General features: G+C 47.4%; 1 protein-coding gene across 2 annotated transcripts; it reads left to right on the forward strand.

Annotated features, from left to right (window-relative positions):
- Positions 1-5,270: 5,270 nt before the first annotated feature.
- Positions 5,271-17,195, forward strand: Ube2l6 (ubiquitin conjugating enzyme E2 L6). 2 transcript variants are annotated; one of them, XM_076928982.1, is made up of 4 exons: positions 5,271-5,382; positions 8,933-9,028; positions 11,293-11,426; positions 15,345-17,195. In XM_076928982.1, exons 2-4 carry the CDS (start codon positions 8,988-8,990, stop codon positions 15,494-15,496), a joined length of 327 nt encoding a protein of 108 aa, XP_076785097.1. In that variant the 5' UTR covers positions 5,271-5,382; positions 8,933-8,987; the 3' UTR covers positions 15,497-17,195. The 2 variants fall into 2 exon arrangements, with proteins under 2 accessions (XP_076785097.1, XP_034349755.1); XM_034493864.2 differs by having other exon boundaries at positions 5,277-5,382; positions 11,240-11,426.
- The last annotated feature ends 258 nt before the right edge of the window (positions 17,196-17,453 follow it).

Below are 17,453 nucleotides of genomic sequence, written 5' to 3' on the forward strand. Positions count from 1 at the left end.
GAACAAAACTCTCAGATCTTCATTGATCTTCCCACCTCTGGGCGAGTCCTCTGGTCAGGTTTGGTTACCTGGGTGACAGAAGCTTGTGTTTTTCCCACCAAGTCAGGAATGTTACTTGGCACGTGGGTGTTGGGAATTCAACTCTGGGTCCCTGGAAAGCAGGGAGCACTTTAAGCCCCATCAATGTGCTCTTCAAAGTTCCCCACGCTCTCTTTTTCTCTCCTTCACTACGATGTGGCAGTGTGGATTTAAAGGTACTCTGTCTTTGGCTTCTTATCTCTGAGCAGTTTAGAAAGAGTGCTCTGCTGGAATCAAAGGCCAGTCTGAAGCAGTTTCCTCACAGGGTCCTCTGGGAAGCTGACACCCAGGCCTTCAGGCTTGGCAAGAGCTGGCTATGGGGTAATTCTGGAACTTCCCGAATCCCGTGAAAACCGGCCATTGGGAACAGATCAGCCCTTCCGGGATTGTTCTGGGGCAGCTGAGACAGCCTCATCACAAAAAAGATGGAGACTGCTCAGTTCTGTACTTCGTGCCTCAGCCCCGTCAGGAATAACGTCTCTAGACCCCATTCTGTTCTGTGCAACCAAGGGCTTTGATTTCGGCCATAGATGGTCTCATCTACCCAACCATTGGATTATTTACTTTCATATTGTTTAATGGGTTCGTTTTGTTTGCTGGCGACACTGAGAGGAAAACAGAGCAGGACATCGTCTCTATAAATGGAAAATCAATAGCTCTCACCACAAATAGAACAGATCTGGGCCAGCCAGGCTCGGGGCCTTGGGCCCGTGATACTTTCAGGGGCCTATGAATATACTTTAACTTTAATTTCTTTTAAAATTGGAAGAAAAATTAAGTATAGTAACAGTGAGTATTGTTTCTCATATTCTTTGCTTGGATTGTTTGTTTATGTGTGTGTGTGTGTTTATGTTTGAGTGTAGCGGTCAGAGGACAACTGCATGTATCTGTCAATGGGGTCTCTGTGATTGTTTTTCCATTGCCTGGGAAGCTAGCTGGCCTGTGAGCTTCAGAGGAGCCTTCTGCCTCCGTGTTTCTCTCCCCCCATAGGAACACTGGGGTTCTGGGTGTTCATGCTGTGTGTTTAAGTGGGCTCTAGAGGTCTAGAGGTTTACACTTAGGTCTTCACATTTGCATGGTACTCACTAAGCTACCATGCCCAGACATGGATTATATTCTTGTTCATTATGATTTAATAATTTTTAAAGTTATTATAATATATATATATTTTTTGCTTCATGACCACCTCACAGAATTTTGTGGGAACTGAGAACAAGAATTTAGCTTATCACTTAAGAAATGTCCAAAGCCCACATCTCTCTTTTTTTAAAAAAAGATTATTTAATGTATATGAGTACACTGTTGCTGTCCTCAGACACATCAGAAGAGAGCATTGGATCCTATTACAGATGGTTTTGAGCCACCATGTGGTTGCTGGGAATTGAACTCAGGAGGTCTGGAAGAGCAGTCAGTGCTCTTAACCACTGAGCCAGCTCTCCAGCCCAATTTAATAATATTTCTAGTATGAAGATTTTGTGGGTTTTGTTTGTTTGTTTGTTTTTTGACACAGGGTTTTTCTGTGTCTCTGGCTATGCTGGAACTTGCTTTTTAGACCAGGCTGGCCACGAACTCAGAGATCAGCCTGTCTCTGCCTCTTAAATTTTGGGATTAAAGGCATATGCCACTACCACCCACCAATATAAGTTTTTTTGTTTTTGTTTTTTTTTAATGGAGGAAGGAAAACAAGACAAAAACAGCCATGAAAATCATAACCCAACGCTGTAGTCTTAAAGGGAATATTGCTAAGATAAACATAATGAATACAAAATGCTGTTACTGACGTCTTCCTGTTAAATGTGTAGTGAAGCCTCTTCCCTCCCTCCTTATTAAATTTGGGAATTAGAAGCAGGGCAGTGCCATGGTGACAGATGCTTAAGATCTCAGCACCTGGGAGGCAGAGACACAAGAATCTTGAGTCTAAGGCTAGGCCTTAACTGAAGATCAAGTTTTAGTCCAGCGTGGGTTAATGAAGATGCCGGGTCAAAAAGAAATGAAGGAAATTAGCATGCATTAGATCTTAAAGACTGACAAGCATGAAGCTGGTCAGTTATCCTTGGAAAGCAAAGAGAAACCAGTAAACTTGCAAACACAAAAGACTCTTTTAAAACAAAAGATTCATTCTATTTTATTTTTAATTATGTGTATGTGCATATAAATACAGTTGTCTACAGATGATCCCCTGGAGACAGAGTTATAGGTGGGTGTTAGTGATCAGTCCCAGAAAATGAAGGAAGGAAAAAGCAAAAAACAATATAACAACAACAACAAATCCCCTACTTCTCCTTCCCTCAAAAAACAAACAAACAAAAAAGATTATTCAAAAACAAAACAAAAACAAAAACCAACAGGTGGTGGTGGCTTTGATCCTAGCACTTGGGAGGCAGAGGCAGGCAGATTTCTGAGTTCGAGGCCAGTCTGGTCTACAGAGTGAGTTCCAGGATAGCCAGGGCTACACAGAGAAACCCTGTCTCGAAAAACCAAAAAAAAAAAAAAAAAAAAAAAAAAAAAAAAAAAAAAAAAAAAAACAACAACAACAAAAAAACCCCAAACCTTCGAAATCTTTCTTTCTTTCTCTCTCCTTCTCTTTCTTTCTTTTTAATTTTTGTTTTTCAAGATAGGCTGTCCTGGAACTCACTCTGTAGACCAGGCTGGCCTCAAATTCACATAGATCTGCCTTTCTTAATTTAAAAAAAGGATGTTTTTGCCGGGCAGTGGTGGTGCACGCCTTTAATCCCAGCACTTGGGAGGCAGAGGCAGGCGGATTTCTGAGTTCGAGGCCAGCCTGGTCTACAGGGTGAGTTCCAGGTCAGCCAAGGCTATACAGAGAAACCCTGTCTCCAAAAACAAAAACAAACAAACAAACAAACAAAAAAGGATGTTTTATGTGTGTGATTCTTTTGCCTGCCTACGTGTGCACTGTACATGCACTGTGCATGCCCAGTGCCCAGGGAGGTTGTCTGATCTGGAGTTACGGGTGGTTTGTATGGAGCTGCCGTGCGGGTACAAAAAACTGGACTCAAGATGCTGTAAGAGCAAGTGCCCTTAATTGCAGAACCATTTCTCACCCTAGGACAAATTTCATTAACAGTGATTCATGATATATTTCATAAAGAACCAGAAGAGTTTGTAGCTCCCGAACACAAGGAAACGATGTTTGCCATGCAACTACTAATGTGATCATTACATACATACATGTGTTCAATTGCCACACGGTGCCCATCTGTATGTACAATTACTATGTCCCAGTTAAGATAAAGGAACTGTTTACTTATTTACCTGTGTGTCTGTGTGTGTGTTCTTAGAAGCTGGTTCTTCTCTTCCCAGAAGGTCTGATTCACATCAGGATGCAGGGCGGTAAAGAAGCAGAAACACCACACTCTCTGTGCTCCACGGTATCAACCTATCACTGTGCCAACGCTGTTCCATTTCTTATCTCCAGCACCTTCCTCCCATGCTCTTGTGGAGCTAACTCTTCAGGCTCCCTCACTTCCATTCCGTCATCCAGAAAGACTTTGCCCTGAGATAAAGAGTCCTCCTCCTCTCCTCCTCTGGGACTGAGTGATTTGTTATGTGATTATCATTAAAAATTCAGAGGCTGGGCTGGTGAGATGGCTCAGTGGTTAAGAGCACTGACTGCTCTTCCAGAGGTCATGAGTTCAAATCCCAGCAACCACATGGTGGCTCACAACCATCTGTAATGAGATCTGATGCCCTCTTATGGGGTGTCTGAAGGCAGTGACAGAGTACTTACATATAATAAATAAATAGATAAATAAATAAATAAATAGTTTAAAAAAATTCAGAGGCTAAATTGCTTAGTGTGGTGGCCCACGCCTTTAATCCCACCACTTGGGAGGCAGAGGCAGGCAGAGCTCTGAGTTCAAGGCCAGCCTGGTTCACCAACACGTTCCAGGCCAGTCAAGACTACATACTCAAAGAACTACAAATACAAAAATTCAGAGGCTGAATTCTCTGTGTTTCAACTGCCTGAGAGCTCCTCTGAGGACAGACACCATAATTTCTCCGTCTGATGTGTTCCATAGATAGTGCCTGGCACTTGGTGTTAACTAAGACTACTAACCAGAAATGGGTTCAAATACCCTGCTCCCTCTTCCCCTGTCTATATTTAGGGATTGCTGACAGTGTCCTGTTTATTCAAAGTTATTGAATAAAGAAAAAAAAAAACAGAATCGTTTTTCAAACACATCGTATATCTAAGCAGAAGATATTTGGTTCCTGGACAGAAAAAAAAATCATGGGTCAAAATCTTGGGCTTCAAAGTGTGCTAATTTCTGGGCTCGAAGGGGTGAGGCAGGTAGGTGGATTCCTCTTTAGTTTCAGAATTTCTCCAGATGCTGTGGGCCGCTATTCCACCATGGTCTCGACTTGGGCTGGGACAAAGGATCTTTACCCTTGCGCAGAGGGCTAGAGACTTCTTGGCTGTTCATAAGGACACACAGTAGGTCCATAGTTTGTAATCGGTTGGCGATAAGATATAGTAGGATCCTGAAATCTATCTCGAGGCTTCAGCTACCCATCGTTTTCCCACACTGCCACACAGCGAACACTTTCCATGTATCCTGCAGAGTCAAAGACTTGAGGTCGACAGAACGCCCCAAACCAAAAGTGAATGAGTCCAACATCGTCCTCTAGTGGTGCTCGTCACCAAGCAACCTAAAAGAAGCATCCGTCGCTGCGTCTCTGCCCTTCTGCTGGACTGTACCACTCAAGATCCCACACAGCTAAGGGAGCGATCTTTGGAGGGCATAAAGTCTACACTGACCGCCCCCCCCCCTTAGGATGGGGCACTGGACCCACAAAAGCAAAATGACTTGGCCCAGGACTCTGAGAATTTCTCTAGAGGTGGGGGTTAGGTCCACAATCCCATTGCGGAGGTCGCAGAGAGCCCTGCAGCAGAGCTACTTTGCATCCAGAGTATCTCATCAGTACTTCGGGCGTCGGGGGAGCTGACAGAGGCTGGAGATGAATCCCATTCCGGCTTCTGCCAGATGTACCCCGCAAGATGCAGGAACCAAAAGGAGCAGTGCGCTCCACGGATGTAGTCTCCGATCTGCAAAGAGCACGAGTTCCTGAGACCCAAGACCATCAAGCTGGGCACTCGACCGCCGCCTCCAGGTAGCCACCGAAGGGGTGGGGAGCAGGTCTTTGCCGCTAGAATCCGTGTGGGTGGAGCGGAGCGTGGGCGGGGCTCAGGAGTTGCAGTTCAGAGATCGGCGTCCCGCAGGAGTCTGCTGGTGCCCCACGCTCCAACTCGAGATGACAGCCAGCAAGCGAGTGGCAAAAGTAAGACTATGTAGGATGACCCTTTTCTTGGGCCCCTCCCCGCCATGCCCTACCCCCCTACCCCAGCTCTCTGAGCGCCTTTGTTTATTTGCTTACCAGGGCTGGCTGAAACCCAGGCATCCTCACCTTCTCCCAATGAAAGAGTAGGAGGAGGGAGGCGGTGTGTGTGTGTTTGTGTGTGCGTGTGTGCGCACGCGCGTGTGCGAGAGAGAAAGAGAGAGAGAGAGAGAGAGAGAGAGAGAGAGAGAGAGAGAGAGAGAGAGAGAGAGAGAGAGAGAGAGAGAGAGGGGGAGGGAGGGAGGGAGGGAGGGAGGGAGGGAGGGAGGGAGGGGGAGGGAGGGGGAGGGGGAGGGAGGGAGAGAGAGAGGGAGGGGGGAGGGAGGGAGAGGGACTGATTGAGAGAGACTGGAAACAAAAAAGTTGTCATCAGCTTCCCGAGTTGTACTGGAAGCTAGAATGAACGAGCTTTCCAAACTGGTTTCAGTTTCAATTCTGCTGACAATTTATTAGTGGAGCTTATCTCAGGCACGGGAGGGGCTCTGTTGCGCCGCCTAGTGGATACACCCATAATTTGATACCTACCTTACCCGAGGCCTCAGAAGCCAGAGATGCTGTAGGACATTGGGGTAGACCCTGGAATCAAAGTGTACAGAACAGTCCCTGGATGAGAAGTAACATTTTATGCCCTGAGTAGGTTACTCGAGACAGATGCTAAACGCCTACTTTGTACTAGCTCAGTGCCAGGCGGCAGGGGCAGAAAAGGAACAAAAATCTTGTTCATTTCTATGTGGAACACTATTTGGTACTATCTGAAAGAATGGAAAGAGGGCAGTTTACTTGGGAATGTTTAGAGGGCTGAACGGAGCCAGGATTGGAGATTGTGGAGGAGAAATGCTGGTGAGCTGGTGCTGGCACCCCCAGGCTTTGAGTCTCCCCAAGACGCCCTTCTAGTCTGCAGAATTGAGAGGAAGGCTTCCTCAGGAGACAGGAGGGATGGTTGCTGGCCTCATCTTTCAAATAGAAAATTCTTTTAAGATGGAGAAGTCTAGAGCAGACCCAAATCAGAATTAAAATCTATTGGTTTCAGGCTGGTACAAAATGGGACAGAGGGCAACTGCTACCTCAGGGCTAAAAAGTAACTGGTTTTTGTTGCTCCGGAATCCTCAGCGCCAGGCAGTTTGTTTTAATCTAACTCTTGCAACAACTGTGGGATAACTGTGTCTTCCCATTTCACGGAAGAGGAAACTGAGACATCAGGGAAAGTAACATGGCTGACCAGCCATATTCTGCAGAAGTAATGGGGCTGGAATTTGAGCCCCAGACTAAGAGTCTAACTCACAGGCTTTTAACGGCCTGTTTGTCTTCACTTTCAATTCTCCTAAGTCAGGTGACTTACTAGCAGGCGTTGGGAGGAGCTGTGTGTCCCAGCTTGGGTTTCAGCAGTCATGGGAAATTCAGTCAGGATTCATCAAAACAAAAAAATCCAAAAAATCTCTTACCGGGTGGTAAAAGAGAAAATTCCCCTTCTGTATTTTTTTAATACAATTTTGTGTTGTTCAAGTTGGCCTTAAACTAGATATGTAGCTGACAATGGCCTTTAATTTCTTTTTTAAATCATTTAATTTAATGTGTATATCTGTTAACTACCTGCATGCCTAACAGAAGCAAATGAGGGTATCAGATCCTCTGGAACTGGAGCTAGAGACAGTTGTCAGTCACCAAGTGGATGCTAGGAATCGAACCCAGGTCCTCTGGCAGATCAACGAGTGCACCTAACTGCTGAGCCATCTCACCAGCCCAGCCTTTAATCGCTTGATTCTTCTGCCTCCATATTATCCCCTAAGACCTGGGATCATAGATGTGCACCACTTCATCAAGTTTTGTGCAGTGCTGGGGATTGAACCCAGGGCTTTGTGCATGCTAGGTGAACACTCTACCAACTGAGCTGCATCTTCAGTCCAGGAAATTCCCATTCAAGATCTGTGTTATACCCAAGCCTTTGTTCTTGCTCGAGCTATAGCACACGTTGTGCTTGTGGTGAGATAGACTAGGCAAGTGAATGGTCGTGGCTGTACATAGAAGGCACGGGAAGCAATTGGTTAGTGTGATTGCATATGGAAGATAGGCTTAGAGATAAAAGGGAGTGTGGGGAGTTTATATACTTGGGAGATGAAGTACAGATGATGTGCAGCAGTGAAGGACCCCACTCCCAAGCCCCTGGCTTAGGGGAACTTTCTGCCTGTGTGTACACAAGACTTTTTCAACTTCATCTCTGTTGACATTTGGGACTAGGTCATTCTTTGTAGGATGTTTCATCAGTATCTCTGGACTTTACCCGCTGAATTGTGGCAGCAGTCACCCCATTTGTGACAGTAGAAAATGTTTCTAGATATTGGCAGACACCCTGGTGGGCAAACACATCCCTGGATGAAAACCACTAGTGTGTATCTGTTCATTTTCCCCAGAGCTGCCTTGAATATGTGAACATTTTTCAAACCACCACCCCTTTCTCAAAATGAGAAGATCTGGAGTCCTGTGGGGGGAAGTCCCTTGCACCATGGTATACTGGGGATTCTGGGTGTGCTGGGGCTGTGGTTCAGGGTACCACCTTGCTTGCTCAAGGTTCTTGGTCCCATCCACACTATTTCAATAACCAAACCAACCCCCAAACCTTTGGGTTGGTCTGCAGTGAAGAAGCCATTTAGCTTAGCTTTCTCAAATGTACTTAGCCATAAGGCCCTTTTCCTGTAATAACTATGCCATGGGGGACCTGCACATGCTGGTCCCGTCTAGGACCTCTGCCTCAGCTCTGCTTTGCTACCTGGTGGACTCGTACCTACTCTTCCAAGACCCATCTCACAGCACATAGGCTCTGCGAAGTGTTCCCGCCTCCCTCCTTCCTGGCTTCGTGCCCATCCACACTATTCATGTTTCTACCATTATTCCAAAGATGTTCTTGAGGGCCGCACCCTGCCTTAGTCAAGGGTCAGCGGAGGGTGTTCAGTAAACTGCTCTTGAGAGAACTTAGGGATGCACAAGTGATTAAGCCACATTTCTGAGAAGGTGAGTCACTCTAGCCCCCTGGTTACCATGTGTGATGTGTAGATTCCTCACCTGGGAAGCCTGGGTCAGTCCTTTACCCCTGAGGTAGTGCAGTGTGCTGTCCTTGTCGTTCACTCTGCCAGTGCGTATTGTGCTGGAAACTCAGACATTACTGAAGAGAGAGGGATGAAATAGGACTCGGTGAGTTTTCTAGAAAAAGGGCAAGAGGACAGAGTACCTTGCCTTCAGAAAGAAGGCTCCTGGGATAACTCCCTGGAGTTCTTAATATTTGAGATCACCTAATCCTTGCACTGGGGCCTACAGCATTGTGGCGAGGCTGAAATCAGGTAATTCACATCACTCAGCACTGGGTCTCACACCAGCTGAGCACTCCCTAAGTTGGGGCTCTGACCTTTCTCTTTTCTGCTCTTAGGATAGCCTGTTCAGGCTTGCTTCGGGGCTGGATTTATGAGCACTTGACTTACTCCCCTTGATGTGATTCCCACAGGAGCTGAAGGATCTTTCGAAGGAGCTTCCGCCATACCTGCGCCAACTGTCTAGCGATGATGCCAATGTGCTGGTGTGGCATATGCTCCTGCTGCCAGTGAGTGTCCATGGGGACCCTTTGGAGACTTAGGTTAGCATGGGCAGAGAGGGTCAGGCCTAAGATCTCTTCCTGGAGGCTATGGTGTGCAGAAGAATCTGTCTCTAGACCAATTGCTTCTAAGTCCAGTCAGACTAATGAGTACAACAAAGACTTTAGACACGAGAGGACACCCTCCTTCAGACTTGTAGCTTCCAAGCCCAACACAGAAGATTGAGGAGATGAACAGAATCAAAAAACAAAGGAGGCCACGTGGTAAAGGTGAGGACCTGATGAGTGCACTGTCGCTGTCTTCAGACACACCAGAAGAGGGCGCCAGATCCCATTACATGTCGCGCCCCCGCTAGATCAGCAAGGAAGATGCGACAAACCGGATTCATGGAGGTGCATGATTGGTCAAATTGCAGTGCTTCATTAGCATACCACATCAGCATATCCCTCCTGGGAGGGGGTGATTGGTCAGAATGTGGTACTTAATTAGCATACCCCATTCGGGAGGGGTTGGAGCCAAATTGAATTGCGCATGCGCAGTGCACTGGTAGTTACTACCAGAGGCCTAGGCAGGTGCCATCTTGGCCAGCCGTGTCAGATCGGCTGGTGCGTGCGTCTTGGCCTGCCGAGTTGGGACATTGGCCTACAATTACAGATGGTTGTGAGCCACCATGTGGTTGCTGGGAATTGAACTTAGGACCTCTGGAGGAACAGTCAGTGCTCTTAACTGCTGAGCCATCTCTCCAGCCCCAACCCTGTGTTTTCAATAATGGACAGTCTCAAAGGACTTGGAGCTTTGGCCTCAGCCTAAAGGACCCTGATCTCTGTGTTGGATCATTCTGGTCTCTTCTCCTCTCCCCTTTCCTCTTCTTCTTATAGGGTCTAATGTATCCCAGGCTAGCCTCAAACTTCCTAAATAGCTAAGAAAAACATTGCCTTTATCTACCACCCAAGTGCTGGGGTTACACGTGTGCGCCATCACACCCTGTTTTCTGTGGTGCTGGGAACTGATCCCAGGGCTTTGTCCATGCTAGTTAAACACTCTGCCAACTGAGCTGCATCTCCACCCACTGGAATGTTCTCAGAGAGCATGGAGTAGTGGTCATGTGTGGGTTGTAGAGTCAAACAAGTACCATGTTTCCATTTCAACATACTCACAGAGGCCTGGGCATCACTTAGACACTGAACTACAGTGTCCTTATCGGAAGATGGAGATGCTGAGATTCATGGCTTTCATACTTATCAATAGTAGCTGGCACATGTCTGTGCTGCCATACCTTTCTAAGCCTTTGAAGTAAAATGACGATTATTCTCAACTAAGTCCTGTGAAGACGTCTACTGTTACCAGTGTAAGGAAGCACAGAGAGATCCAGTTACTTGCTTAAGAGACCCTACCAATTTTTTTTGTTTTGTTTTTGGTTTTTTTCAAGACAGGGTTTCTCTGTGTAGCCCTGGCTGTCCTAGAACTCACTCTGTAGACCAGGCTGGCCTTGAACTCAGAAATCCACCTGCCTCTGCCTCCCAAGTGCTGGGATTAAAGGCATGCGCCACATGCAGGCATTCATACACATAAAATCAATATTTAAAAATGTTCTTTGGGGGAGAAAGAATGGAGGAAGGATTTTGGGAGGGGTGACCGTGAAGGGAGGGGGCCAGTGAAAAAGGAATTAAATTTAAAAAGGAAAAGAAAAAAATTATTTGAGGAATATATCCCAAAATGAAATTGATGGATCATATTTTAATTTTTGGAGAGTTGCATTCTGGTTCCCCACAGCATCTGCATTTTTAATTAGTAAATTTGTTTTTTGATGATTTCATACCTATATTATTCACACACTGGTTGCTCTCATGCCTGTCTTCTCTTCCTTTCTCACACACCTCTTTGTTTTGTGTTATGACCTACTGAGCTTAACCAAGGCTGTCTGTGTGCTTTTCTGGGTTTCTGCCCCATTTTTCAGATTGAGGAGTCTGAGATTCAGGGATGGGAGGTGGCTCACTCATGGCAAGAGAGCAAAACGCAAGGTCAGATTTTCTGACACGGTGCTTTTGTGTGAGTCTGTCCTCCATCTAATTCCTAAGGCTCATATCCCTGGTAGCAGAGGCCACCTAGGACCCTGGGATGGGGGAAGAAGGAAAGGCCAGATCAAAGCTTTTGGAGGAAAGCTGTCTTTCAGGGAGTTGTACCATCAGAACAGACCTCAGTCGCTTCTCTTTGATCAGGACCAGCTTCCCTATCGACTCAAGGCCTTTAGTCTGCGGATTGATTTCCCCAGGGAGTATCCACTTAAGCCTCCCACGTTGAGATTCACCACCAAGATCTACCACCCCAATATCAGTGAGGATGGACTGGTGTGTCTGCCCCTCATCAGCACTGAGAACTGGAAGCCTTACACCAAGACCTATCAAGGTAGGGTGAGCCTTGCCCAGAAGGGGGACCCATGGAGAAGGGGGCTATTGGATAGGGTTGTCGTGGACTTATTTTGATTTAAAGGCTTAAAAGAGAAGAGACAGGGAAGTGGGTGTAACTCAGGGTGTAATTTGGTGCTTATAAGACCTTATAAACATAAGGTCTTAGGTTCAGTCACTCCACATAAACTGAGTGTGATCACCCACACTTGGGATCTCAACACTTGGGAATTGGAAGTAGGAGGGTCAGAAGTTCAAAGTCATCTTCAAGGGCAAGATGATTGAGCTGGTGAAAAGGCTCACTGAGCAAGCCTAACCTGGTGTGCTCCACAGATCCCACAGTGGAGCCATTGGACCCACTCACACAGGTTGTCCTCTGCCCTCTCCACGATATCTGTGGCATCCATGTGTCTCCACATGCTCTCTCTCTCTATCTCTCTCACACTCTCTCTCTCTCTCTCTCTCTCTCTCTCTCTCTCTCTCTCTCTCACGCACACATGCACACACGCACACACACACAGTCTCAGTGCGATCTGTATTTCCAGTTGCAGGAGATTCAGTACCCTCCAGTGCCCTCTTCTGGCCATCGAGAGTAATGCATGCACATGATGCACACATATGCATGCAGGCGAAATACTCATCTATAAAAATTTAAAAGGCATATACAAAAATTTTAAACATTCATTTAATATGTAAGGATTTTTTGTCTGCATGTATGTGCATGTCTAGTGCCTGTAAAGCACCCTGGGACTTGAGTTATGGACATTTGCAAGGTGGGTGCTGGATATCAAATGCAGTTCGTCTAAAGAGAAACCAGTACTGTTAACTGATGAGCTATCTACCCATCTCCAGTAAATGTATTTAAAAAATAAATAAGTCAGAGTGATAAAAATGTTAGTGTGAGATGAACCCCCGTTGGATGGAAAGATGCTTCCTGAGACACTGGATGGCCGGCACATTCTCGTAAGCCGTAATTGAGACACTTAGCCATGGTGTGTGTGTCTGTGTTTGTCTGTGTGTGTCTGTCAGAGACGGGGGTGGGGTGGGGTGGGGGGAGACGGAGGAACAGAGAGAGAGAGACAGACAGGGAGAGGGGGAGGGGGAGGGGGAGGGGGAGGGGGAGATGGAGGAACAGAGAGAGACAGACAGGGAGAGGGGGAGGGGGGAGGGGAGGGGGAGAGGGAGGAGAGGGAGAGGGAGGAGAGGGAGAGGGAGGGGGAAGGGGAGGGGGAGGGGGAGGGGGAGGGGGAGACGGAGGAACAGAGAGAGACAGACAGGGAGAGGGGGAGGGGGAGGGGGAGAGGGAGGAGAGGGAGAGGGAGGAGAGGGAGAGGGAGAGGGAGGAGAGGGAGGGGGAGGGGGAGGGGGAGGAGGGAGGAGGGAGGAGGGAGGAGGGAGGAGGGAGGAGGGAGGAGGGAGGAGGGAGGAGGGAGGAGGGAGGAGGGAGGAGGGAGGAGGGAGGAGGGAGGAGAGGGCGCGAGAGCGCTAGCGCTTGGCTGCAGAGGGAAGAGTTGGGAATAAGAGGACCTTCATCTCATCCTGTGAGATGGTGTTACCATTAGCCTGGTGTAATAAACCGAGACACTGAAGCTTAGGTGAAGGACCTACAGGTGCTGAGGGGCAGATCGTGGCTAAATCTAGGAGGTGCAGTGTGTTGGTTAGTTTTATATTAGCCTAACCCGAGCTAGAATCATTTGGGAAGAGGGACTCCCCATTGAGAAAAATGCCTCCATAAGATCAGCGTGTTGGTAAGTCTGTCTGGCGGTTTCTTGATTAAAGATTGCTGTGAGAAGGCCCGCCCACTGTGGGCGGTGCCAACTCTGGGCAGCTGGTTCTGAGTTGCGTAGGAAAGTGGGCAATGTGGAGCAAGTAAGCAAGCAGTGCTCCTTTGTAGACTCTGCTTCAGCTCCTGTCCCGACTTCCCTCAGTGATAGAGTGTGATCTGAAGAGTCGTAAGCTAAATAAGCCCTCGTCTATGGTATGGTCTTTCATCATAGTCACGGAAACCCTAGGGCATGTAGCAAGCCTCTGGATACTGTAAAAGGATACTGCTGCAGTATCCATGCTTGAGGACTGTATGACTAAGCCACACACCCCCAAAAGGCAAAAATAAAGATCTTTAAGTAAGCTTATAATTTTGTGTTGAGCCCCAAGGTGAAAACCCCCAACAAAGCAGTAACAGAACTTTTCCTGGTGCTGGAAATGTTGGGTATGTCTCCAGTAAGTGACTAACATCGTAGTCCACCTGAAACAGGAACTGAATTCTTAATTGTACTGAACTTCATGAATTTAAACTTAAATAGCATGTAGGAAGTGGTGACCATGTTGGACAGTAAAGTTCTAAAGTCTGTAGACTCAGCCTGGGTGCCAGCCTGTATCTGGCCTGCTCAAGATTCTTAATCCAGGGGAACAAGGATCCTTGGGGTTGAGGGAGACACAAGAAGTGGGTCTTGGATGAGCCCCCTGGGGGGGCTGTGATGCTCTCTTCACTAGAGCTGTAAATGAGGGCATAGACGTTGTGCACATGCCTAAAAGGGTTGGATGCCGCCTCCTCAGGTTCCCAACAGCAGCTGAGAAAGATTAAATGCCACTGAGGCAGGAGTGGTGTTCATTCTTTCAGTTCAGAACCCCTTTACCCCAAATAAAGGTTTCTTTGAAATCCAAGTCTAACAGAAAACCAGGGTGTTTGAAAGATGGCTTATAAATTACTGATCACTGCCCTTGCCGGAGACAGCTCAGTTCCCAGCCCCCACGTCAGGTTCCTCACAACTCCCTGTAACTCCAGCTCTAGGGAATCCAGCTCCTTGTTCTGGCCTCCAAGAGCATCTGCACACACTGGGGGCACACACACTAAAATATTAAACAGAAAACCGAAAACCAGAGTGCCTCTTTATAAGAGTGAAAGACTCATAGATCTAGCCGAGTAGTGCCAAGCCCAGCCATCATCAGAGGTTTCCTCCAGTAGCTGATGGGAGCAGATGCACAGAGCCACAGTCAAAGATTAGGTAGAACTAGGGGAACCCTGCAGGAGAAATGAAGGAAGAATTTTAGGGGCCAGAAGGTTCGAGGACACCAGGAGAACATGGTCCACAGACATCAACTAGGTAGAGCTCAGACGGGCTCACAGAGACTGAAGCCTCAATCACGGAACCTGCAAGGGTCTGCTCTAGGCCCTCTGCAGGTGTGTGCTGTGGTTGTTTGGCTTGGGGTTTTTATGAGACTCCTAACAACGGGAGTGGGGGAGCCTCTGACTCCTTTGTCTGCTTATGGGATCCTTTTCCTCCTACTAGGTTGCTTCTTCCAACCTTTATATGAGGGTTTGGGTTACATCTTGTTATGCTGTGTTTGGCTGCTATCACGGGGAGGCCTACACTTTTTGAAGGAAAACAGAGGAGCAGAGGCTCTGGGAGAGAGGGAAGGTGTGTAGGGGGGACTAGGTCGAGGGGAGGGATGGGAGGCTGCAGTCTGGATGTATTGTATGAGGGAAGAATAAGTAAAAAAGAGAAAGAGAGTGGAAGTGAGAATGGAGAATACGGCTTATCTCATGAGACACTTCTTTAAAGCATGGCAGATAGTTGTTTGAACACTATGGGTCAGGTGTGGTGGGATGTGTTGGTAATCCTAGTACATCGGGGCTGGAGGAGCTTGGGTTCGAGGGCAGCCTGGGTTTCGTAATAAGACCCTGTATAAAAAGAGAAGACGAGGGAGAACTACTAATCCACGAATCAGGGCTTTGACCTCACCCATCAAGAATGAGAGGGACACCTGCTTTGACTGTGGCACCATCCTAAGTGATGGTATGCTCTTGTGGTACCCTGAAGATGATTGTGGGCCTTCAGGAGAATCTGGGTATGAGTATCCCTTACCTCCTCCCATGGTTCTCCCTGGTCCTGATGCCCTTCTCTGTCCTCTCCCTCAGTCTTGGAGGCCCTCAACATCCTGGTGAGTAGACCAAACCTGGAAGAGCCCGTGCGTTTGGAACTTGCTGACCTCCTGACTCAGGACCCGGAGATGTTCTGGAAGAAGGCGAAAGAGTTCACCCTTGAATTTGGAATGGACCGACCCTCTTAATTCTGGTTCTGAAGCCTCTCTGCCTGGATCTTCTGCTTAGTGGATGGATACCACAGACGGGTGCCCGAGGCCTTGGGAAGCCCGTCCTGTGTCTAAGTTTTCCTTTGTATCTGATGATTATGAATTTTGTACCCAGTGTGTATGTATGTGTTAGGGGAAGCTGTGTGGGGTGTGCTCCTCCCGGAGTTGTCTGGCTGTAGAGGTACCATTCCCACATCCTCCGTGGCTCCAACGTCAGTGGGAGTTAGATGCACAGTTCCAGGCCCGCTTTCCAGCTTACGCGTCTTAGGTCACCTTCCAGGCCAATTGGCAGAAAATTGAATGCCCAGGGCCCAGGCACCAAGGGCTGAGAAAGGCAGGACTCTGCTTGGAAGGCAGGGCCTACAGAAGGCGTCAGATCTACTGTCGAGTGATTGACGTCGACCACATTTGTAATAGAATGGCCAGATTTAAGTCTTAAAATATTGTATTTTCCGCGGATGAATCTCAAAATTAAGAGTATAATCTCCACCCAGAAATCGGACTTCATGTTTCTAAATTGTTTGCTTTCTGACTGGCTACATTTCTGGGGACTAGGCCTAAAGCTGGGATTTGTGTACCCCCAATCTCCTGTCCAGGAAGCTCCACAAAATGCGTGTCCTTGTTTTCCATCAACTTCACAGATGAATTCCAGAGTCCAGCTAAGTTTTCCGTGAGAGGATGGGGTGGTTTGGGGGGCTTGTTTGTTAAGTTTTTGTTACGTTTTTATTTATTTTGTGTGTTCGTGTAGAAGTGGGTGAGCACATCATGGCCTGGGAGTAGAGGTAAAAGAACAATTTATTGGAGACATAAATTTTTCCTTCCACTATGTAGGTCCTGAGGACTCAACTAAGGTTGGCTTTCTGGCTTGGTAGTCTGCACCTTTTACCTTGTGAGCCCTAGGAATGGTTTGTTTCAGCAGAAAAGCAGGCTGGCTGGGGACTAACAAAGAGTGTGCCTCAGCATCTAGTGGCTTTTCCCCCATACATGATAAGAAACGCTGGCCCTGATCAGGCCATCCTCAGGTGGGCCTTTCAAAGGTCTACAGGGGGAACACCAGTGTTTTGCATGTGGCGGCAGCTCATCACTGGGTTGTGTACACCCTTCTGCTGGTCAGCAGAGACCCCATTTCTTCCTATATCCTTCACAGTGAAAGAGTTAAAAATTTTTAAACCTTCCACAGATGGAGTCAAGAGTGCAGATCAGCTTGTTCTGTGTTCTGGGTCCTAAGAAACTAGCTATCCACAAGACAAAATAGATGATAGATTGAATAGAGTTCAGAGCTGGGAGTTCAAGACAGCGTGACCAAGCGCTATGGGTACCAGGAACTAAAAACTGACCATAAGGTAGATTGAATAGGGTTTGAGTTGGGAGTTCTCAGCGTGCCCGTACATCCTGGATACCAGGAACTTGGCTGATTACGTATAGGCTCTTAGAGAATAGCCTGTTCCTTGTGCCCTGTCACAAACTGAATAATGGGCTGGGACTTTCCACAGGTGCTCTCCAATAGCCCTCCCTTACTCCCCCTGGATTGTGTCCCCCCCCCCCCGAGTTGTGGTTTTAGACTTTAAATTCTCTCTTTCTCCAAAGCCCCGGGGTCAAACCCCATTGCCCCTGCGTGGGCTACAGGTCTTGACCTCAGTATACTGATTAAAATATGCCTCTTGCTGATTACATCAAATTTGGTGTCTTACAGTTAATGGGTGGCCGAGAATTCCCGAAGCTTGGGTGAGGTCCTCCATTCGTGGGGGCCTTACAACAGCATATCTGATTTCCCTTCCCTGGTGCTAGACAGTGAACCCACAGCTTCATATACGCCAGACCAGTCCTCTATCCGAAGTCCTGACCTTTGATACAGTGGAACGACACAAGGCAAAGATTCAGCCAGAGTAAGAGTGATCAATTTTGTTGGAAACCAGTTAGTTAGAATGGTGGCCAT

This window comes from Arvicanthis niloticus, chromosome 2 (assembly GCF_011762505.2).
Source record: "Arvicanthis niloticus isolate mArvNil1 chromosome 2, mArvNil1.pat.X, whole genome shotgun sequence".
NCBI lineage: Eukaryota > Metazoa > Chordata > Mammalia > Rodentia > Muridae > Arvicanthis > Arvicanthis niloticus.

Coding starts and splice junctions, on each gene's coding strand:
- Ube2l6 (XM_034493864.2), top strand. CDS start 5,356: ATGACAGCCAGCAAGCGAGTGGCAAAA. Junction 9,029..11,239: donor GGCATATGCTCCTGCTGCCA/GTGAGTGTCCAT, acceptor CTCTTTGATCAG/GACCAGCTTCCCTATCGACT. Junction 11,427..15,344: donor TTACACCAAGACCTATCAAG/GTAGGGTGAGCC, acceptor CCTCTCCCTCAG/TCTTGGAGGCCCTCAACATC.